We start from the raw sequence: 22,864 nt of genomic DNA, 5'->3' as shown, positions 1-22,864 counted from the left end.
TAACTGACAAGTACCCTCAGCCATCACTTGGCCTTTCTCATTGGCTCTGCAGAGATGGCGGAGGAGAAGCATCACTACCTGCAGCAGGTGAAGCGCTTCTGTGCCCGGGTCCAGAATGACTGGTACCGAGTGTACCTGGTGAGGAAGCTCACCAGCCAGCAGGGGATGGCGTTTGTGCAGAGCCTCTCCAAAGAGGGCCATCCGGCCCGCTGGGTGTTTCCTAAGGAAGTCCTCGCACAGCAGGTGAGAAGGGCAGTCTGGCAGCCCCAGTGCTGTCTCAGCTCCCCTGTCCCACCCACCCCAGGAGGAGGGCTGCTGCTCCTCCATCCCTCCCTGACTTTCTCCCACATCCATCCGGGAAAATGCTTGCATCTGGTCTGGTCTGGTCCTCTGTCTGGATTTCAGTTGACCCAGCTTGTGATCACAGTTATCTGCCTAGGGGAAAGGTGTGTCTGTGTTTGTTTCTGGTTTGTCATCTACCTGCAAAGCATTATGTAGGATTCACTTCTGATTGAATTCAACGCAGGAAAAGCAAAAGAATGATTCTGTGGCTTCGGCCTTCAGCAAATTAAAAGTCATTCATCCTGTAAAATAAGCCCTTATCTTCAGCAGGGAAGACAGGGAAGGACTAAGGATGACAGAGTTGCAGTCATTTTGGCTTCAGGACTACTAAGTTGTCCTTTCCTAGAGCCCAGAAATGAATGAATTTTCACTGTCCTGAGGTTACAAAAATGGCACTAAAAATCCTGCTTATTTTTCCTCCCACCTGGAACTTAGGCCTGACTCGTAAGTCTTTGGTGCTCTACTCTGAGTTCATATGGCAAGTAGCTACAGTATCACCTCCCCTAGATTTCCGCCCACTCTTCATCCACTGAGGAGGAGGTGCTTCCCAAACAGCAGTGAGCTGTCATGCCTCAGTCTACCCTGGAAACCTGGTTCAACTGCCCTTACACCTTCAGTGATTGCCTGGTTCCTTTCCCTATCAAGAAGGTTCTTTGCTCAATATTTCGCACACTGTACCCACCGTGGTTAACCCCTGTGTTCTTGGGGTTGCAGAGGGATCGTCCAGGCCAGATGGATCGGTATCTGGTGCATGGGAACGACTACAAGGCTGTCCGAGATGCAGTGGGAAAAGCCCTTCTGGAATCCAAGCCCCTGGCTGTTGAGACAGCTCTGGAGGTAGGCCAGACTGGCGGCTGCTCTGTGTACACAGTGGCCCCTCATAGCCTAAGTCTTGTCTCGTTAGGATCAAATGATGCAATGGGAGACACCCCACAGGGTGACATGCTGCCTTGGAAGTCCTGTGTCCATGGCCTCGTGAGCTCGCCTGGCAAACAGGGGAGTGGCAGCGGTTGATTTGGGTTGCTGGGTTTGTGAGAGGACACCAGCAGCTCCTTTCTGATTTATTTAGGTCCATTATTTTCTTTGAGACCCTGCTGAAAAGCCACTTCCTCCAGGATTCCTCTGCTCTGAGATACGATGACACGGGAAGCAAAACCTCATAATTCCCATAGAGACACATGCACGTGTTTATTTTAATAGATGCAGGCTTCTAAAAATACAATCTTTAAATTGTTACGTTCTTATTTTCTTTCCGAGTCCTTATTTACCTTGGCGCTTTGCTGGAAAAAGAGGAATAAATATCTTAGTTCAGCAAAAGTTCCCTAAAGGGACCAGGGGTGTAGTCAGAAAGAGAACAGATAGTGATCCCTGTTACTTCTGCTCTAAGCTGTTTAATAAATATACATTGCATTTAATATGAGAATGTTTTTGAAGAGTTGTTTTCTGGAAGATGGTCCTGAGGTGCAGGGTTCCAGGTGCCTATGGTATTAGGAAAGGCTCCCTCATCCTCTCCAAGGCTTTAGTACTGATCTCATTCTTTATTCACATACAGATCACATGAGATTCTGGCCCTGAGCTATATCTGTATAACTTTTAAAAGTCTCACTTGATGTCCTTGCTTTTTCAGGACTGTAGGAGCTCCGCAACTCAGAAGGCTGTCTACCTACTGTTAGCACTTTTTAGAGAGGTCACCACTTTGTACAGATCAGACAATGCAGACCTCCATCCTAAGCCACAGGTGAGTATCAGCCTCCAGGGCTGTGTTCATAGTCTTACGATTTGAAGGGACTTTTTGAATAAAGGTAAAATTCACAAACACCGGGACTGCCCTGATGGTCCACTGGCTAAGATTCCGTGCTCATGATGCAGGGGGCCCAGGTTTAATCTCTGGTGAGGGAAATAGATCCCACATATCACAACTAAGACTGGATGCAACCAAATAAATAAATAAATATTTAATTAAAAAGAAAGTCATGAACACCAATTATGCCCATAATTTTTAAAAATCTTGGATGGAGGTTTTCAGCATTCTTATGAAGAGGAACTACTTTCTGTTTCACCCAAAGCTTTTAGAGTAACAGTTAAAACTAAAGTCAAAACAATAATTTATGGGCTTCCCTGGTGATCTAGTGGCTAAGACTCTGCACTCCCAATGCAGGGGGCCTGGGTTCAATCCCTGGTCAGGGAACTAGATCCCACATGCCACAACTAAAACCCACTGAAGCCGGATAAATTTAAAATAAATAAATAAAAATAAAGTTGTCTTAAAAAAGGACATACAATAATCTTTTCCAAAACAGAATGATCAAAACTAGTGCTTGCATATGTGGTTTCTGTGTTTGTAGAGGAGATGTCTCTGGATAATTCCCCTTCAGGAAGTAATCATTTAGCCATTTTAACCTTGATTTAAAAGTCTTTTAATGCAACTAACTCTATTTGTTTATTTATTTATTTATGGCTGCACCCTGTGTCTTGAGGGATCTCAGTTCCCCAACTAGGGATTGGCCCTCGGGTCCTCGGCAGTGGAAGTGGCAGTCCTAACACTGGACCACCAGAGAACTCCTCTTAAGGAGATATTTGATAAGTTCTTGGGATCAAAAGGCATGACTAACATAAGAGAAAACCTTTGGTTTTTCTTCTGCTGTTCATATAATTTTTTTTTTCATATAATATTTTTATTTGATGTATTTTAATTTCTTTCCTGTCAGCAATGTGAGGCTATGGAGAAATTCATTGAGAAAAGCAAGACCTTGTCTCCTGATATCAGACCTTTTGCAATATCCCTTGTGAACAATGAACTACCCCTGCTGAGGACAGGTCCTGGGGTCAGCAACCTGGAAGGGACAGTAATAGAAATGGCTGTTCATGCTGCAACCGTCCTTCTCTGTGGACAAAGCCAAGTCTTAGGACCCCTGAAGAATTTGGCCTTCTTCCCACACCTCATGGTGGTAAGACTGGGATATGATTTCTTCTGCATTCACAGGGAAAACTTGAGAGACCCAGCCGGTACCTCAGAAACCGTTGAACCTGTTTATCTTGTCGGTTTGCCATCGTCCTCTTTCTCACTTGATGCTTTAGTCCACAGTCATGGTGAAAAACTTGCCTTGCCCTTTGTCATTTCATAGAGAGCTGTTCTGTGTTCTTCATAGAGAGCTTTTGGGGTCGAGAAGAAAGAAAACCAAGGTCACGTTCTTACTCAAGGCCTCTTGCTGAGCAGCGACAGTGAATCGATGTGTTCACTAAGCTAAAGCCAGCTCTACTTTTTTGGCTTTTCAGAATGCCTTTCTTCCAACGATGCCTGAAGATTTGCTGGCTCAAGCTAGGAATTGGAAGGGTCTGGAAGGAGTCTCCTGGTACAGTAAGTGCTGGCCTGTGGTGGAATCCCACTCCTGAGCTCTGAATAGCAACCTAAAACTACAGGAAACATTGGTATAGAATTGGGGTACATGGGTTTGTGCCTGAAGGGTCCAAGGTGCCTGCCTCCTCCTGCCATGGGTGCCTTTGCAGAACACAAACAGTTTGCGGGAATTGGTACCTGCTGGCTGTGGATGATCCAGATCATTCTTTTTCGTAGTCCCAGGGAAAGGGTCCTCTCAGATGCACTTCTGTTTCCTGGAATATGCCCTTTGGGGGAGAAGGGGACACTGGGAACCACATCAGAAGCTCAGTCTAGGGCTAGCTCACAATACAGCCAAGGTTTTGATCCAAAGATAGTTCTTTTAGAAATATAGGACTGAGGGAGGAAATAATATAACCCATGACCTGATGTAAATTTTGCCATTGTCTTGAGTAGATAATCTTTTAAAAGTAGTTTTAAAAGTTGTTATTAAACCTGCTCACAGCAAAAAGAAAAAAAAAAAGTCAAAGAGAATAAATAGGAGGGTATAAAATACTATCCATTTTGCCTCCAAAAATAACCCCTGGTATGAGCCTGTAATCTGGTTTCTCTTTGCTTTGTGAAATTAAATGCAGACCCTATTTTTCACTGATACAAGTTGAGCTCCTGGTATGTGTCAAACATCTATTAGTAAACCAGCAGAGTTTAAGATTTCTGGTAACATGCTCAGGACATCAAGTCCACGTCATTATTTGGTTAGACCAGAAAGCAGGGAGTCAGGTTTCCTGTTTAATGGTGGGTCATTAGGCAAAGCCTCACCAGCCAACATGTGTCCTGTTCTTTCAACAGGATGTCCCAATGGTCACATGTGCGCTGTAGGAGAGGTGAGTCTTGGTATTTGGGATAGGGTTTGTGGGGGTTCAGAATGTGTGTTCCTCCTCCAGGTCCGAGGAGGGGGCCCATAAGGGAGGAGGATAATGAGAGACTGGACCTTTGGGGAGAACACAGACTCGTTTTGACAGCTGTTCTATGGGGCTTCCCTCAGCTCAGTTGGTAAAGAATCCACCTGCAATGCAGGAGACCCCAGTTCATTTCCTGGGTCAAGAAGCTCCACTGGAGAAGGGATAGGCTACCCTCTCCAGTATTCTTGGGCTTCCCTTGTGGCTCAGCTGGTGAAGAATCTGCCTGCAATGCAGGAGACATGGCTTTGATCCCTGGGTTGGAAACATCCCCCGGAGAAGGGAAGGGCTACCCACTGCAGTATTCTGGTGCAGTCCATGGGGTTGCAAAGAGTCAGACATGGCTGAGTGACTTTCACTTTCACTAGGTATTCTGACTAAACCTCCAAATGGTATGAAGGTTTTCCAGCCTGGGTTTCTTGACCTCAGCCCTGTGGACATAAGGCCTTATTGTGGGGTTGGCCTGGGCATTCTTGCAGGTTTACAAGCATTCCTGGCCTCAACTCACCAGATGGCAGTAGTGTCCTGTCTCGCACAGTGTGACAGATAAAACTGCCTCCAGATGTTGCTCAAGGTCCCCTGCAAGACAAAACTGCAGGGCTGGAACCATGCTGGCAGTCCTCCCTGGCCACTGCAGTACGGAGTCAGTGACTCAGGTCTTTATGTGATGACAAGGTGTTGACTCGACTGTAGGCTGGATTACTTGCCCAGCAAGGAGATAGGGTCTAGACACCGAAGGATAGGAAAAGGAGATGCGCGCCTTGTAAGCCTGTGAGGGGAAGATGGCTGTATTGTTCATCTCTGAATCCCAAAGCATCTAGCCAGGGCCATTCATAGTGTCATCTCTACCTGCTCAGAACAGGCTATTGAATTGAAAGAGACAAATGTTATTTAATACAGTAAATAAGCAGCATGGAGGATAAACCTGAGACATGCTTCGCACCGTATATTTCTGAGCTTCTCACTTCATTGTCCATAAAATGGGATTAAAATAGATTCTTCCTAAGACTGCTCCCAGTACTGAAATTCTGTGGTCCAGGAATCTGAGACTGGTTTGGTTTGTTATAGACTATTAGTGTATTTATAGTAGCACACAATCTGATTTTGAAAAATGAACCTTTGGAAGTAGTAAATCATATGATGACATTGTTTAAAAATGAAAAATTCTAAATGGCATTAAGGAATGCTATTAAGGAAATGCCATTTAAGGAAATCAGTTTGGAAGCTACTGTAGTATTCCTGGTGTTAGATAATGAAGCATTAAACTCGTAGGAGAATGAATGGAAAACAGTGATGAATGTGAAAATAAAAGATTGAGTTTTATATATTTATCTATAAAGTGACTGGGAATAAAACTTAATAGCCTCTATTTTTAAAAAACGTCTATATTTGCCCACACACAACATAGTTGGCTGAAGAAGGAAATGGCAACCCACTTCAGTATTCTTGCCTGGAGAGTCCCCTGGACAGAGGAGCCCGGTGGGTATAGTCCATGGGGTCTCAAAGAGATGGACAAGACAGAGCGACTAACACACACACACAGCACAGTTGCCATGGAGTGCCTGCCCTGTCTCCCAGGGCTCCTGCAGCCCCACCTGACGTATGCATACACCGAAGGAAGCAATCCTAGTGGCATCTAGTACCTTCTGTGGTAAGTATATGCTCATACTTCGGGATTTGTCCAAACTGATCTGGGGGCACATTTGTGTTTCTCCTAGTGTGGCAGGCCGATGGAACAGAGCTTTTGTATTGACTGTCATGCTCCAATTGGAGGGATTAATCACATTCCGAAGGCGGGGTTTCATGTTATCAAGTATGTAATTTTCTATTTCCTTTCTAAATAATGTACTTTGCGGCTGTTTCTATTCCAGCTGATAAATCAATACTAAATATATTATCAATTACGATAGTACATTTGGATCTGGGTCATGTTGGATATCAATGCCAAGGTCTCTGTGGCCATTCGGTAGTGAGGCATTTGATCTGTCACTGGCTAACTGGGCTTTTAATGCAAAAACAGACCATACCTTAATACTTATTAATACTTTTTAATTCAAATATCTTCCAGTTGAACCTTGGTTACAACCCCTGTAGAAATTGCTTGACATAAACAGGGTGACCAAATTCAGAGGGAAGTTTAAACCTGTCACTTACAAAGTCTTAGCTTACTTTTTTTTTTCTTTTGAGAAAAATAGAGGCGAACTAGTCAATCTTATCAAATACTTCAGAATCCAGCTAAAAGTCTAATCTCATAATCCCACAGTTGCTCATTAGACAAGTATGGTTGTAAATGCTCCCTTAATAGGAGGTGTGACCTCTCTACATTGATCTTATAGTCTAGCTATTTTGGTGCTGTTACAGTTTAAAATATTCTAACCTGTTATCTCCATAAACTATTAGAATGTCCTAGAATCTCCAGTATCATTTCAACTGAACATAGCCATCACACTGCACCTCCCATCTGGGTGTGATGCCAAATCCTTTGCAGAGATTGGATCCTAGTTTTTAATGTGGGAGAAGGAGACCAGTGTGTATATATTTCCGTGTTAATGTCAGCTACTCCAGACTCTGTCCTTTGCCTGCCTGCCGCTCTCCAACTGATTCAGGGCAAGAAGCAGGTCCAAACCGCCATCCTGACATATGGCCCCAGGAATAGCACAAACAGTCAGTTTTGTTTTGATAATGATTTTATTTCACTATTATTTGCATTTATATTTTGCAGCATTTATTCCCATACCTTAAGTTTTTGTTTCTTCAGGTTCTTCTGGGATATCTTTTTCTTCTGTGCAACCCCCTCTTCTGGTTTAGGAACAGTCTGTTCTTTTTCAGAAAGGATCATCTCAGTGTGGCGGGGAGAGCTCATGGAGGGGTTGATCCAACCCTGAGCTCTGTAAGTCCTGTGCCGCATTTGGGGGTTTTGTTCACCTGGCTGTGCTCAATAAGCAAGATAATCTACATCTAAGTCCTTCAGTTCAGCATCACTCTCTGCATTTTTGAGCACGTGCAGTAAAAATTCAGCACTGATTTTGGGCCACCAACCCTGCCTTCAGCCCCAGTTTGTCCTGTGCACTGCTAAGTGACGTCCTCGGATACTTGGTGGCTTTTCAGATACGCATCCCCTCAATGGTCGGGGTGGTTCACCAATGTTCTTAAAGTGAATCTTGATTTGCATGATTTTGTGGGGTTTTCTGGGTCAAGTGAATGCTGAACTAATGTTAGAGGTCACCTCAGGGCTGCTTCTCAGAAAAGCTTATTTTATTTTTTTTACTGAAGTTGATGTACAATACTATATAAATTACAGGTGTGCGGTATTGTAATTCACGATTTTAAAGGCTATATTCCGTTTATAGTTATAAAATATTGGCTATATTGCCTGTGTTGTACAATATATCCTTGTAGCTTATTTTATACTAATAGTTTGTACCTCAAACCCCCTACCATTATGCTGCCCCTCCCCACGACCCCACCCCCACCCCGGCTAGTCTCACAAACACTTTACACTGTTGTGGAATTTTGGTCAGCCAGAAGGGCCTGTCTATAAAGAAAAAGCCTCAGAAAAGTGGTCTAGGCTTAAAAGAATAAATAAATTTCAGCATCATTTTCTTCAAAACCGTGAACCTGGTCTCTAGGTCCTAAGACTCTGAAGTGTGCCCCTAGAGGCAGAAGAAATGGTCTTCTTCAGCCTTCACCCTGTCTTCTCTTGTCCTTTCCAGTGACACCACGGACAGAACTCAAACTGGCCATGTGCTGGGAAGCCCACCACCCAGAGGTGTGGCCGTGATATCTGACCGAGAGATGTCCCCCGTGGTCTTCCTTCTCATCCGGCTACTCACTCATTTGGCGATGCTTCTGGGAGCCACCCAGAGTCCCCAGGTAGCGCACTGTACTGCCCAATCTTGTACTGGTTTCTATGGTAGTTTTTCATAGTGAATCCTTTCATCTAAAAAACCCTACCCAGTTCCTGGGAAGGCCCTGCAGGGTCCTGCTTGGTTTCATTGTGGCTAACCCTGTTCCGCTCGAGTTCTCTGATTTTGCCCCTTGGAACACAAGACTGCTTCCTGTGTTTGCATGCTGTGAGGTTTGTGTGTTGTGCCCTTACTGACATCAGAAGCAGAAACTACTTAGGGAGTGTGGGGAAGATCTGAATGCAGAAGTACTTGGATAAGGGGATAGACAGATCAATGAATTTGTCTACTCTTTCCTTTCAGAGAGTATGAATGTATTGCTTCTCTGATAACTAAGTATCCTTTCCCAGTAGAAATAAGGAACTATTTTCTTACTCCTCTTTGAAGTTCCAATTTGTGGTTCACAGGATTCTCATGAATTAGTAATTGTATTGGCAGTAGTAACAAATGAAGAATGCTTTACAATATAAAACAAATCTTATTAACCTACATTTGTGCATGTAGGTCTAGATGAAACATATTGAAGCCTGATACCAATTCTTTGACAATTAGATGGATATCGAACATTAGAATTACAAATTTATATAAAACTATTTTAAAAGGTTTAATTAAAATAAAAATTGAAATTAAAAATTTAGTATTATTTATACCATTTTAGTCTCAATTTTTGTCATTCTTGTAATTTGTACGTTGACTTTTAAATTTTAATAAATCATGAAAAATATTAATAAATCATTTTTAATAGTTGAAAAAAATAAAATTAAAAGACCTAGCCACCCCCTGTGGATTTTGAGTAAGTCATTGTTACCTAACACAGAACATAATGTAAAATTCACACATCTTAATTTTTCCCACTGTGGCCTATGGTGGTAAGGGGAACTACTTGTCAGATGATGTAAAGTCAGTTTTTTCTGAATAGCTAAGTGTCTCCGGTCCACACCTGAGAATGGAGAGGCTAAAATCACCGTGATTTTACCTGTGTCTTTGCTGTGACTCTGGGGAAGAAAGAAATAGCATGCTGCATTTTATCTAAGTTAATTAACCTTGAGAGCAAAAAGTTTAGGTTTTTAAAGTTCTTTATTTCACATTGACAATATAGAAGGCAGTCGTTTTCAGACCACCTTCATTTCTGCTCCTCGGTTTTCTGTCGCCTCTACAGTTTGAATCACGCTGACATCCCTCCTAGAGACTGTCCTCTGGCTCGGAACTGGCTCTTCACCACTCCTGACCTCTCCTGAACTTGCCGTCCCCTCCTCAAACAAGACCTTGCTTGACGTTTTGTCCTCTTGCCCCCACAGGACTTGATGAACATCATCAAACCTCCAGTGAGGGACCCAAAAGGGTTTCTGCAGCAGCACATCCAGAGAGACCTGGAGCAGCTGACGGACATGGTGGGGAGGAGCGCGGACGAGGCCGCCGGCGTGGTGCACCTCGTCCTGCGCCGCCTCCTCCGAGAGCAGGGCCGCGGTGAGGAGCTGGGCCCGGGGCCGGGGGCGGGGGCTCAGCCAGCGTGGGGAGCAGGGCACTCCTCCACCCCAGAGGAGATGAGGGGCGAGCAGGAAGACCTGCACTTTCCAGAGAGTCGGGGAGGGGAGCACCTGCCTGGCCTTTCCACTGACCCCCTGCTGGTGCGAGTGTATTTGGGAGGCGTTAGTTTCAAAAGTCAGCCTTGGATGTAGTTCAGCCACTGCATGGGGAACATACGGCATCCAAAAGAAGCGACGTGCATTAAAGAAACATCAAAGAGACTAATGTTTGATGAGCGCTTGGAACTTGGTCTCTTTCTGTTGGATATCTGTTTTGTTTTGTTTTCCGGGGCGGGGGCAGCATCTTCTTTTCCTGAAACAATACTGCATTCGTGGACTGACATTTAATATGTATATGCATCCACAATTTGTCACATGTAAAAGTAGGCTAACAACTATTAAGCTCATTTTCTAGTTTTAAAGTTAAAGTCCACTGAGAAAGAAAAGGTCTGTAAGACAAGTTAGTGAGAGGGCTGTCTCCGAGTGGTGGAAGAATAGTTTTGTTTTCTTTTAGGTTATTTGCAAAAATCTTTTTAAATTACCACTCTAATGACAATGTTATTTAAAATAACAATGGCAATAAAAAGATCTGTGACGTGACAAGAAAATCCATTTCCTCTTCAGGAGCTTTTTTTGTCAGAAACCAGCATCCGTATGGGCTTCCCTGTGGCTCAGCTGGTAAAGAATCTGCCTGCAATGCAGGAGACCTAGGTTCAATCCCTGGGCTGGGAAGATCCCCTGGAGAAGGGAAAGGCTGCCCACTCCAGTAGTCTGGCCTGGAGAAGTCCATGGACTGTAGAGTCCATGGTATCGCAAAGAGTCAGACAAACTGAGCGACTTTCGCTCACTCAGCATCCATATATATTTTCCATTTAGCAAAATCTGATTTTAAGTTTCTCATTCTGAGTGGTTTCACACTAGGTAAGCTCAGCAAGTATCACACTGACAAAGTGACCAAATTCTAGAAGCACGCTGACAGTTTCTATGGCATTCTGCATCAAATGCACCCACAGGGTCCTGCCTCTGTCTTCAAGCCCAGGTGGCAGCAGTTGAGACCTGTGGTACCACTAGTCACTGTTATTTTGCCCCTGGGCTTCTGATTTAAAGTATTGTCTTTTCAGTAATTTTGTTCAGAATGGCTTTAAGATGATAATTACATGGGTTAGAGATTTTAGAGTTTGAAGTATCTTCACAAAGATCATGAGTTTGGTGGTAGCAGCAGGAAACATTTTTAAATGCTCAGGTTACTTTAGGAAAATATATCCACCCCTGCTCCCAAAAGGAGCATTCTTTCAATTAAACATTTCTTCAGTGTTTTATGTAGAATGCTGTGGTTTTTGTTTCTTGGGTAACATACACATTTTTCTTTACAGGGTCTTTAGATTTTGATGCCGAATTGTCAACCAGGGGAAAGAGGAACAGCTGGGAACAGCTTATTCAGACTCTTATTCTGCATGAACTAGAGGTAAGTGATGAGTAGCTATGGGGCTACTTTCTCTGGGAAGGTGCGGGAAGGGGTTTCCACAGCCTCTGCTGAGCACTTGGTCTGTTGTCCGTTCTGGAAGTGTCCCTTAGAGAAAGAAACCCTAGGCTAAGTCACAGATTTAGGTGTTCTCTATTTAGTCACCCCACCCTCCTGTTGCCCCCTTCCCCATCCTGTCCCCTCCCGAGGCAGGCTGGTATATCAAGCTGAGGAATTACTGGGAATCCAGAAAGCGCAGGCAGTCATTTTCTCTCCACTACTTTTTATAGCAGAAGGTGCAAACGAGGCAGAGAAATAAACCCTGTCAGGTAAGAATGTTACTGAGAGTAACTAAGCCCATTGGGAAATATAAGTCAGGAAGTATTTAAAATAACGGTAATAAAATATAGATGTCTGAGACTTATTCTGTTTGAGGAGACAAAAACCTAGCATCTCACTTCCAGATCCCATGTCGCTTTCCTCACGTAGCATCTAGATAAAACCCTCCTGGCAGTGAACGCTCAGATCAGCCAAGATGAGCGCATCAGCTCCAACCCTGTGGCCAGAATCGTGTACGGTGACCCAGTGACCTTCCTGCCCCACCTGCCCAAGAATAGCGTGGTTCACTGCTCTAAGATGTGGAGCTGCAGGAAAAGGATCACCATCGAGCACCTCCAGCACATCGTGGAGCAGAAGAACGGCAAAGAGTCAGTGCCCATCCTCTGGAAGTTTCTGCAGAAGGTGCGGCTGCTTCACCGTGACCGCCACCTACGTGTCCCCGGGAGACCTGGAGACCCTGCTCTCATTTAATCTGATCAGTCCTGAGGGTGGGACAGCCATTAAACTACTTTGATTTTTGAATAAAATGTCTCTGGCAGAAGACCCAGGGGTAGAGATCTCCAAACACATCCATCTGTACGAGTCATTTGAAGCATAAAGTCACAGGTGAAATATATCCACGCATTGGAATTAGTAGGAATCTGCAAAGTACTTGGCCAGGAGGGTTTCTCCCAATCACTCAGCAAGAAAGAACAGAATAATATCTTTCATTTATCTGTTCAACTCCATCCCCCCACTGCCTGTAGCAGTTAGTCACCAATGAGTGTCTCTTGAATGAAAAAACTTCAGTTGGGAATGCATAACTGAAATCAAACAAAAAGTCTTCCCTGTTCCTAAACCATTCAGAGTGAGGCTGGTGGTAGGATTGGAGGGGAACAGAGCAGTAACGTGTGCATCATATCTTTCAGAGCCAGAATTACACACTCTTCCTAACTTTAATCCATTTGAATTTTTATTTTCTAAAACACATTTTCTAATCATTTCCTCCATGCACCAGTATTTGCAATCTAGGAAGAAGTAAGATGATGCAGAAATTTTGGTGGGTCAGTTAATGAAAATGGATTCCTGGTGGGAAGGCCATCGTGATAACACTGTAATCTGTCACTGGTGTGCTCAGGTCCATTACACTGAAGAAGTGTAGAACACTGGCCAACACATTGTAAGCAGTCGCTAAGTACTTGCTGAAGGAAGTGAAAGGTACTTGCCTTTCACCATTCTCAAGTACTATGTGTTATGTAAAATGGCACATTGACCGTATTAAACTACAAATACATGGCCTGAGCCAGCCCCAAAGTCTGATTCCCAGGAACATTATCTAGGTGCATTAAAAAGTGTTCCTAGAAAAAAAAAAAAAAAAGTTTTCGTGGCGGTCTTCCCTTCTCTAGGAGGCAGAGCTGAGACTGGTGAAATTCTTGCCCGAGATTTTGGCCCTGCAAAGGAATCTAGTGAAACGATTCCAGAATGTTTCAGAAGCTGAATACAGATCCATCCGAAGTTTCATTAGCAGTCACGATTCAGGTAAGGCTCTGCTCTCACAGAGCATCAGGACTACCCCTGTTGTGGTACAAAGAATTGGTCCAACTCGGGGGCTCCAGGTCAGGGCTAATGTGTGTTCTGTTCCCTAAGTTTGTAGCATGAAGCAGTGGGTGCTGTGAATGCCTGGGACACATTAGAGGCTTTGCTGTAGCAGTCCAGAATCTCCCTCTCTCTCTCTGGTTCCTCAAACTCGGCTTTAGTTTAAACAGCATTTAGAGTGTGTTGGTGATGATATGAAGGTGGGGGGTCAAAGAGCAAGTAATTCTGTTGGTTTGACCTAGATGGGACTAGGTGTTATCTTGGAGTTCTTAAAAAGTGTTTTGTTTGCTAGATGGACTGAAGAAGTTAGCCCGCAGTAGAGTCACTGTCTTTCTGTCAACATGGAACAAGCTGAGGCGATCGCTGGAGACCAATGGTAAGTCAGATCCCCTTTATACTAAACGCTACAGGAGTACCTCTCTGCAGGCCTGTTTTCTCCAGCCTGACTCTGCCTGTTCCGTGTGTGCACAGCACCAGGCTGTGTGTCTCTAATGCAGGATCTGTGGACTCTTGGTGAGGGTGTCTGAGATGAGTGCATAACGTTTCAGAAAGAGCAACCCCTCAGTCCTCTTGAGTCTACAAATTCAGTATCAAAAAGGAGCTGAGACTATTTGAAACTTGTCAGCACATAAAAGAGGTGGGAGACAGAAGCACTCTTGGTTCCCAGCTCTGTTCTGTTGAGGTGGCTTCTGCGTTGCCCCCCTTCCCACCATGGTGGGCTCCCAGTCCTGATGCTATGAAAGAAACAGCAGGGAGGTGACTGCCCCTCTGTCATTTAAGGTGAGATCAAGCTACCTAAAGACTACTGCAGCTCCGACCTTGATCTGGACACTGACTTGGAAGTCATCCTGCCTCGCCGCCAGGGCCGGGGCCTCTGCTCCACCGCCTTAGTCAGCTACTTGATTAACTTGCACAATGAAATTGTCTATGCGGTGGAGAAGTTCTCCAAAGAAGATAACAGGTAAGCATGCAGGCTGACATCGGGGGATGCCCTTTCAGCGCAGGAAGTCATTTCTGAGGGGAACAAACAGGGAAATAGGGTCACCAGACCTAGAGACAGCAAGCCAGGCTTCAGGTCCTTCTTGAACAGAAACCCCTTCAGCTACGCTCACAAGTGTCACAGATTTGCATGTCCCTTCACCTGCACAGCCTGCGGCAACATCAGACAGGAGCTGGCTCTGCATGGACAGGCCATGTGCATCTCACTGGGACCCTGAACTCTGTCTGTCTGTCTCCAGCTACTCCATCGATGCCTCTGAGATTGCTGACCTGCACGTCATCAGCTACGAAGTGGAGCGGGACCTGATTCCACTGATTCTCTCCAACTGCCAGTACCACGTGCAGCAGGGCGGGGAGACCTTGCAGGAGTTTGACCTGGAGAAGATCCAGCGCCAGATCATCAGCCGCTTCCTGCAGGGCAAGCCCAGGCTGACCCTCAAGGCAAGGCTGACCTGCTGTATTGACATGGCCCACGTGTCCATGGTCCACATGTCTGTGGTCTGTGTGTCTGTCTTGAAAAAGTTGCCTCAAGTGTGGCTTTGATCACAGCAGTTTCAGAATGAGGAGGGATGCTCTGGACCCTTCATCCACACTCCTAGTATCTGTGACCACGCCCGCATGCAGGGCTGACGGCTCTGCAGAGTTGTCTATACGTCCGATCCACGCCTCAGCACCCAAGGGTGACTGCAGGTCTCAGTGGACTTAGTCCAGATTTCTCTGCCGTAGTTAATGGCACCACCAGCCACCCACACTGAACCTCATTGTTTTCCCCCTTTTCCTTTAGTCTGCAAACACAGTCTGTCATCTCTACCATCAGGCGCCTGCGTTTCACCAACCAGCCCGCTGCTCTAGTTCAAAGCATCTGTCCTTAAGCTCCACTGCTGCAGTAGGTCCCAACCAGTCCCCGGCTTCAGGCTTCTTAGCCCACATTTCTGACATCCAGATCTGCATCTCTCCATCCACTTCCCTGCACTGAATCCCATGACTGCACAGGCTGGATCACTCTCCCTTCCCTGAATGCAGCCTGCAGTTCCGTTCTTTACCTGGCCTGTGCTTGTTGCTTCCAGGTCCAAAGGTGTGGCACTTCATTCTGTTTATGCTTCCTCCCTGCCTGCAGTTAGGCAGTGAACTGTTTGAGCTCAAGCCTTAATTCATTCTGCTCTGTCAGCTGCGTGCCCCCTCGTCCACAGTCTGTGCTCAGTGTCAGCACGATGTCCTCATGGCCTGCTCCAACTGGTGGTCTGAGGGCCACAGAATACCATGTGACAGTATCTGCTTGGTCCTGGGGGGCAGGCTGGGTTCCTCATTGTGTCACTGTTTCCATAGTTTACAGGGTAAACACACATCACGAGGCAACAAGGAGCTGCCTGCCTTGCCGGTGATGCACTGAAATCCCTGGGACTACAACCAAGTCTCAACTCAGGCATATATTGTCATCTGATGGAAACCTCCACGGTGAATTCCATTCCAGTCTTTTTCTTTCTCACTTTAGGGAATACCCACTCTGGTATACAGACGTGACTGGAACTATGAGCATCTCTTCATGGACATCAAGAACAAAATGCAACAGGTGATGATCAACCTTATTTGCGTGTGCCTCTGTCTTACCAGAGTGTTTCCATCCATATTAGGACTCTTCCGCCTTCACTCAGGGCATTTGCCATGAGCACCAAAGAGTTTCAGGGCCTCCCTTTGTTCTGAGCACCGTGATATTTCTAGAGGGCACACAGGATCAGCAAAAGTTTGTTTTTTTTTTTTTTCCCATGAATCTTTTTAAAGTATTTATTTATTTTGGCTGCCTCGGGTGCTAGTTGCAGCATGTGGGACCATCACCGTATCATGAAGGCACTCCCACCGCGGTGCACAGACTCACTGGTTGTGACACACGAGATCCTGTCACGCAGTCAGTAGTTGTAGCAGGCAGGCTTAGTTGCTCTGTGGCATGTGAGATCTTAGTTCCCTAACCAGGAATAGAACCCACATCCCCTGCATTGCAAGGAGGATTCTTAACCACCAGACCACCAGGGAAGTCCCAGCAGAAGTTTTCTCATTGAGCATTAACAGGTTGAAATCTTATGCTTGTAGTTTTTTAGTAGTGCTGTCATGACTGTGTATGCTGAGGCAAAGGTCCAGAGAACTTACTTATTCCTGCTTTTCTGATTTATGTGTGTGTGTGAGTTTGTGGGGGCTGTGTATCTGTGTATGTGTGTGTCCATATGCATATCCTCACGAAGTTGATTTGACCATTCAGTGAGTTCATCTCTCTCTCTGTAACATACCTGAATGTTGCTGACACTCAAGAAGCACCAAGTGCAGACTCCTGCTGTCAGAGAGCCTGTCCCATTCTGTGGCCTTGGCAGTGATGAAGATAAGACTCTTACAGGGTGGCGGTGCACAGCATGCCCCAACTGTGGACCCTATCCTGCGTTTGACTTCCTAGAGTCCCCTCCCCAATGCGGCCATCACTGCCATCAGAGGACAACTGCAGTCCTACAGTGACGCCTGTGAAGCTCTATCTGCCATAGAAGTCACGCTGGGGTTTCTGAGCACAGCTGGTGGGGATCCAAACATGCACTTAAATGTGTATATCCAAGACATGCTGAAGATGGGCGATCCGACCTCACTGGTTTCAAAGGTAGGTCTCGTGTCTGGCCTCTTCCAAAGGAAATCAGCATTGTCCCCTCTATCGTCTCCCTACTTCCTACTGGGATACCACGCCCCAGGGAGTACCAATCTAGGCAGCCCCTGAAAAGGAGGGGAGGTGAAAATACCTCGTTCCCCAGCCAGTCTACATTGTAAACAGAACACAGTGACAGGAGATGCAGAGATGTACTCGGAATGTACAGAGTTTGGAAGCACAAGTCTGCTGAGGTGTGTGTGCAGACTGCGTGCTGCTGGTGGACCCTGAGATGCTGCGGTGGGAGAAGGCTTTCAGAGACCTTTCAGAGTCGAGGTAGGAAATTAGTGGATGAAGCAGAGGTGGCCTCCGTAGTGAAGGAGATGGAATCAGTGCAGGGCCAAATGAAAGCAGGGCCTCATATTCAAGAGTTCTGTTCTCTTTCAGGCCTTAAACAGATGCCAGTTAAAACATACCATCGCCCTCTGGCAGTTCCTCTCTGCCCACAAGTCTGAACTGCTACTTCGCCTGGGAAAAGTGAGTCTGGCCTCTTCCTCTCCGCCTGGACCCAGGGAGCTGCACATTCCCTTTCCAGGCTTCCATGTATCATTTGTTCTTATTTCATTCCAGGAGCCATTTGGGGAAATCATCCCAAGGTACAAAGCTGATCTCAGCCCTGAAAATGCTAAGCTGCTCAACACCTTCCTAAATCAGATTGGCCTGGATGCTTTCCTCCTGGAGCTTCACGAAATGATGATCTTAAAGCTAAAGAACCCCAAGACTGCAGAGAGTTTCAACCCTGAGTGGAGGTAGGGGCTTGCAAGGCTGCCAAGCAAGGCACACATACAACATTCTGCCATGTCTCCCAAGATCTTCCATAATCATGGAAATTGTTGTCTTACTGCAGAATTTGGTTTCCTGCTGATATACCATTGTTGTTTAGTCAGTAAGTCGTGTCCAACTCTTTGGCAACCATATGAATGGTAGCCTGCCAGGCTTCTCTGTGCATGGGATTCTCCAGGCAAGATTATTGGAGTGGGTTGTCATTTCCCACTTCTTAAACCCGCATCTCCTGCATTGCGGCAGATTGTTTACCCCAAGCCATCAGGAAAGTCCGATTAACCATTATCAACTGCAAAAGTCCTATGTTTGCATTATGAGTAGTGGTCTCCCTATGTCAGAGAGATGTGCATTTTAACTTTGATAGAAAAAGCTACACCAACGTATAAAGAATACCCAACACTGTATATTATCCATCTTTCGTATTTTTAACAATCTAATGGCCCCAAAATGGTATCTCATTTTTGCTTATATTTTCCCATTTACTGGTAAGGCTGAAAATATTTATCAGCCATTTGTGTATCTTCCTCCAAACTGCCTCTTGATTAGTTTTCTTTTGGACTATGTGTATTTTTCTTCATATTTTATCTGGTATGTTACAAAGGCTGTATCTCAGTCTTTAATTTTATGAAGCCAAATCTGAGAGATTTTTCCTATGAGGACTCTAGGAAGATGTACCTCTAAGGGTCCTGTCCCAAGGTTATAAAATATTCTCCCGTGTTTTTTCCTTGTGCTTTAATGTGTGGTCTGAGGAAGGGATTTTCACTTTATTGTTTTTCTAAATAGATAAACTCCAGTTTTCCTCAGGGCTTCATAATTGCCATTTTCCTCCATTATGCTATGTAGCATATGCCTATTTACATTTGTATTCTTTGAACTTATTTAAGAAATCTTTGTTATCCCAGAATTTTTAGTGTAAGGAAAGAATATCTCTTCCTAGAGAATTTATGATCTTTGTTAAACAAATCATGAACTGGACTAGAAGCTTTGTTTGAATGGTGAGGCTTTGTGTTTTGTATAGCAGATGTATTACTAGAGCTCTTAGAACCATCTGGCTGGGCCCTTATCAAGGGGAGATCCTTCCTGTAGAGTAGGTGCAGTCCAGGGTGGGGAGCAGCAGGGATGCACTAAATCCCTGAAGCCAGGATTCTAGTGCCAGGTAAGTAACTCAGCGGATCAGCTGCATGGGCTCAGTCGTGTGCAACTCTTTGCGACCGCATGGACTGTGTCCCACTAGACTCCTCTGTCAATGGAATTCTCCAGGCAAGAATACTGGAGTGGGTTTCCATTCCCTTCTCTAGGGGATCTTCCCAACCCAGGGATTGAACCCAGGTCTCCTGCATTGTAGGCAGATTCTTAACCACTGAGCCAGCAGTTAGTTGTCTTTAAACTGACTCTCAGTATTACCGGCCTTAATGAGCACTTTAGTCCTGTGATGACCTGAAAAACTGACCAGTGATCACATGACTCCTTATGTCACATGACTGTTTAACGCTGTCTATTGTTCCTTGGTTTTTCAGCCTGAGAGATACACTGGTGAGCTACATGGAGACTAAAGACAGTGAAATTCCTCCTGAAATGGAATCTCAGTTCCCAGAAGAGATACTGCTTTCCAATTGTGTCGCTGTGTGGAAAATGGCTGCTGAACTGAAACGGAATCGACAGATGAGATAGAATTGTTTCCTGTCTCTACAGGGGACTTGGGCAGAGAAGGCTCTTCCCTCACGGGTGGGTGCTTAGAAGGAAAGCTGTGGGCACAGCACTAAATTTGAGACCAAGATGTGCTGTGCTGGCTGACAGCTTCTTGAGAGCCAAACTTGTTTCAAGAACATTCAGAAACTTATCTCCTCATATTCTGAATACCATTCATTGGGAAGTGAGAACTGAAGATTATATGGAACTGGAATAAAGCACCGTCCTCTGGGAGAGACCGAAAAATAGCTTCTCAGCTTCACACATACAACCTGTGCCCCAGGTGTCCTGTGTCTTACCGTGCGCGTACCCAGCACACCAGCCCCTTCTTCCTCAGACCACTGCCTGCTGAGAGGGACCGGAAAATAAGGTTATTAATTTTTGTCTTCTTTTCTAGTTTATTCTGCAGTCACAAAGGAGAAGCTGGCTTTCTTCCTTGTTCCATTCCTTTAAATTCAGAGAATTATACAAGTACTTCTAGGTCTCCAAGAAGATACAAATACAAGTCAGGCCATTCTGCGAGTGCCTTGATGCCAAACTAGCCAGCCCTCACCCATGCCCACAAATGATTCACTGCCAAATTTCAAGGGTCAGAGCCCCAAAGCTTTCATTGTGAAGAGCGCTGGGCCAAGAGTCAAGGACACTGTTGGTGACTTAGTTTCCACGTCTACAAAATGAAGGGACTGGAGTGAAGGCCAGATTTCTTGCCAGTTCTAGTATTCTAGAAAATTCTAAGTGAAAGTTGATCAGTATAAAGTTGGATCAAAGGCATGGTTCTGGCATTCTGGCATTTCTGGGGGAAGTTTTTGCTTCTGTAGGATTCTGCTAAATAAACGTGAGTTTTTAGCGTGGTCTTGATGTCCCCAAGTGTATGACTACTGCTCCTTTCTTTGGGTCTCAGTCAAGGCACAGAAACAGACTCAGAATATACACCAGTCAAGTTTCTGATAAAGGAGAGAGAATAGTCAGCGCACCCCAGTCTTGTGCTGCTGTTCTCACTCTAAGTGCTGTGTCGTTGTTTCAAAATCTACTTGGTGCTTCTGACCTCTCTGGACTAATTCCTGTTCCTGGGTAGCTCGGCACCTGTTAGCCCTGAGACAACAGTTGTTTACAAGTCAGAGGTAAATGTCTTTCATACACATCCTGAATAAGATGATGTCTCAGTCAGCTTGAAATGAGGCCACAGAATGGTGAGAGCTACAAAAATAGAAAACGCTTGCCAAGGACAACGTAGGCTCTTCAGCACCACCGGAGGGAGCTGTAGAACAATCTGTGCTCCATTTTCATTATTGTGATTTGTCTTCACTGTGGTTGAGGAAGGGGAGCACAGGGACCTAGGATCTGGTACCATATCTACTTGTATATAGTAACCTATCTTTATCTAATAATTCTATGCAAAGGCACTCCACAAGGACATCTGTTTCCTAGATTGTGTGTTTAATGGATGTGGGAGTGGGGGAGTTGCTTGTTCATCACTTCAGTTTGCACTTGGAACTCCTTTGATACCTCAGAATTGGGATGGAGCTGGCCAACCCATGAACACCTCCTTTGGGGGGCAGGGGAGAATTTTTTTCCCCGCTGTTATGAAGGTGTTTTTTTTTTTGGAGGGGTGAAGAAGATATGTTGTTGTATGTTATGCTTTCAAAGTGTTAATTGTCATTAGCTAACTATCTTGTTGTTTGTACAGAAATATACTGGTCTAGCACAGGCAGATGTAAATTTTGTTATACTTGTCATACCTGTTTCAATAAACTTACTAAAGAATCCTCTCTGGGGAAGAGACTTTGGGGAATGGTTCCATGTGTTTGTGGAAATGTCCTTGCAGGGGTGTCCAAAAAGTGGAAGGTACTGGACAGAAAACGTGCGCTCTGGTTTAGAATGTAACAGGGTAAACTTCCTCTGGAGAAAACGGCAGCAGAGCTGACGCGGAGCTTCACACCGCTCCCTGGTCTGCAGGCTCAGGGCCAAAGCTTCGCCCAGAAGGCTGCCCTCTCACTCCCTGCCTGACAGGATTTTCCAGGAGGAAGCAGAGCTCCAGCCAATGAAGAGTAAGCGCTAACTCTGGCAGGGAGCTGATTGTGGTTTGGGGAAGCATCTCCTCAGGAAAAGGAAGTAAAGACACATGAGCAAGAAACAATCGGGCTCCAGCAGCCCACTTTCATTCAATTGGCAAAACACTGCACTAGGGGAAAACTGCATTTTCTCTTCTAAAAAGAAGGGGTGCCTCCAGGAGAGAACCCATGGTCCGGAACCATAGTAAGAGGAGGTGCTGGTTCACAGATGTGCCCCCTGCTGCCCCCGGTCTGTCAAGTCCACCCACCTTCCCTTCCTCCTTAGCTTCCCACTGACCCTGCCTGACCTTCCCCTCCAGCTTACTCATTCTTGTTTCCATTCATATTCATTTTTCTGGACTTCACATACTGCACAGTTCCTTCTGCTTTCAGCCCAAACAGAAACAGTCACTAGGATGATGGTGACTTAACCTGAAAAGCTTCACAACTGATCACTGTCTTCTCTTTCTATGACCTTACTATGTGTGTAAATTATTTACCTTTCACCCATGTCAAGTGGGCCTTAGGAAGCATAACTATGAAGAAAGCTAGTGGAGGTGATGGAATTCCAGCTGAGCTATTTCAAATCCTAAAAGATGATGCTGATAATGTGCTGCACTCAATATGTCAGCAAGTCTGGAAAACTCCACAGTGGCCACAGGACTGGAAAAAGTCAGTTTTCATTCCAATCCCAACAAAAAGCAATGCCAAAGAATGTTCAAACTACTGTACAGTTGCGCTCATTTCACATGCTATCAAGGTAATGCTCAAAATCCTTCAAGCTAGCTTCAGCAGTACATGAACTGAGAACTTCCAGATGCATGAGCTGGATTTAGAAAGGGCAGAGGAGTCAGAGGTCAAATTGCCAACATTCGCTGGATCATAGAAAAAGCAAGGGAATTCCAGTAAAACATCTACTTCCGCTTCATTGACTATGTTAAAGCCTTTGACTGTGTCGACTACAACAAACTAGAAAATTCTTGAAGAGATGGGAATAACAGTCCACCTTACCTGTCTCCTGAGAAACCTGTATGCAGGTCCAAAGCAACAGTTAGAACTGAACATGGAACAATGGACTGGTTTAAAATTGGGAGAGGATTATGTCAAGGCTATATATTGTCACCCTGCTTAGTTAACTTATATACAGAGTACATCATGCAAAATGCCAGGCTGGATGAATCACAAGCTGGAATCAAGATTGCCAGGAGAAATACCAGCTA

General features: G+C 45.1%; 1 protein-coding gene across 2 annotated transcripts in view; it reads left to right on the top strand.

The window, feature by feature from the left end:
- The window catches only part of LOC133057722 (E3 ubiquitin-protein ligase RNF213-like), a 124,456-nt gene extending 103,081 nt beyond the window's left edge, over nucleotides 1–21,375 (top strand). For both annotated transcript variants that reach the window (XM_061144589.1, XM_061144588.1), the window contains 20 exons: nucleotides 53–243; nucleotides 1,057–1,179; nucleotides 1,970–2,080; nucleotides 3,051–3,290; nucleotides 3,619–3,700; nucleotides 4,529–4,563; nucleotides 6,357–6,451; nucleotides 8,352–8,511; nucleotides 9,842–10,010; nucleotides 11,443–11,534; nucleotides 12,021–12,272; nucleotides 13,256–13,388; nucleotides 13,738–13,821; nucleotides 14,226–14,406; nucleotides 14,684–14,885; nucleotides 15,937–16,014; nucleotides 16,885–17,079; nucleotides 17,509–17,598; nucleotides 17,692–17,870; nucleotides 19,422–21,375. In XM_061144589.1, the coding sequence (XP_061000572.1) occupies nucleotides 53–243; nucleotides 1,057–1,179; nucleotides 1,970–2,080; nucleotides 3,051–3,290; nucleotides 3,619–3,700; nucleotides 4,529–4,563; nucleotides 6,357–6,451; nucleotides 8,352–8,511; nucleotides 9,842–10,010; nucleotides 11,443–11,534; nucleotides 12,021–12,272; nucleotides 13,256–13,388; nucleotides 13,738–13,821; nucleotides 14,226–14,406; nucleotides 14,684–14,885; nucleotides 15,937–16,014; nucleotides 16,885–17,079; nucleotides 17,509–17,598; nucleotides 17,692–17,870; nucleotides 19,422–19,575 (2,846 nt within the window). In that variant the 3' untranslated portion in view covers nucleotides 19,576–21,375. The remainder of the gene's footprint in view (nucleotides 1–52; nucleotides 244–1,056; nucleotides 1,180–1,969; nucleotides 2,081–3,050; nucleotides 3,291–3,618; nucleotides 3,701–4,528; nucleotides 4,564–6,356; nucleotides 6,452–8,351; nucleotides 8,512–9,841; nucleotides 10,011–11,442; nucleotides 11,535–12,020; nucleotides 12,273–13,255; nucleotides 13,389–13,737; nucleotides 13,822–14,225; nucleotides 14,407–14,683; nucleotides 14,886–15,936; nucleotides 16,015–16,884; nucleotides 17,080–17,508; nucleotides 17,599–17,691; nucleotides 17,871–19,421) is intronic.
- Nucleotides 21,376–22,864: the final 1,489 nt, after the last annotated feature.

The sequence above is a fragment of the Dama dama genome, chromosome 5 (assembly GCF_033118175.1).
Source record: "Dama dama isolate Ldn47 chromosome 5, ASM3311817v1, whole genome shotgun sequence".
Classification (NCBI taxonomy): Eukaryota; Metazoa; Chordata; class Mammalia; order Artiodactyla; family Cervidae; genus Dama; species Dama dama.
The sequence above is the reverse complement of the archived record's forward strand: the minus strand, read 5'-3'. Positions and strand labels throughout refer to the sequence as shown.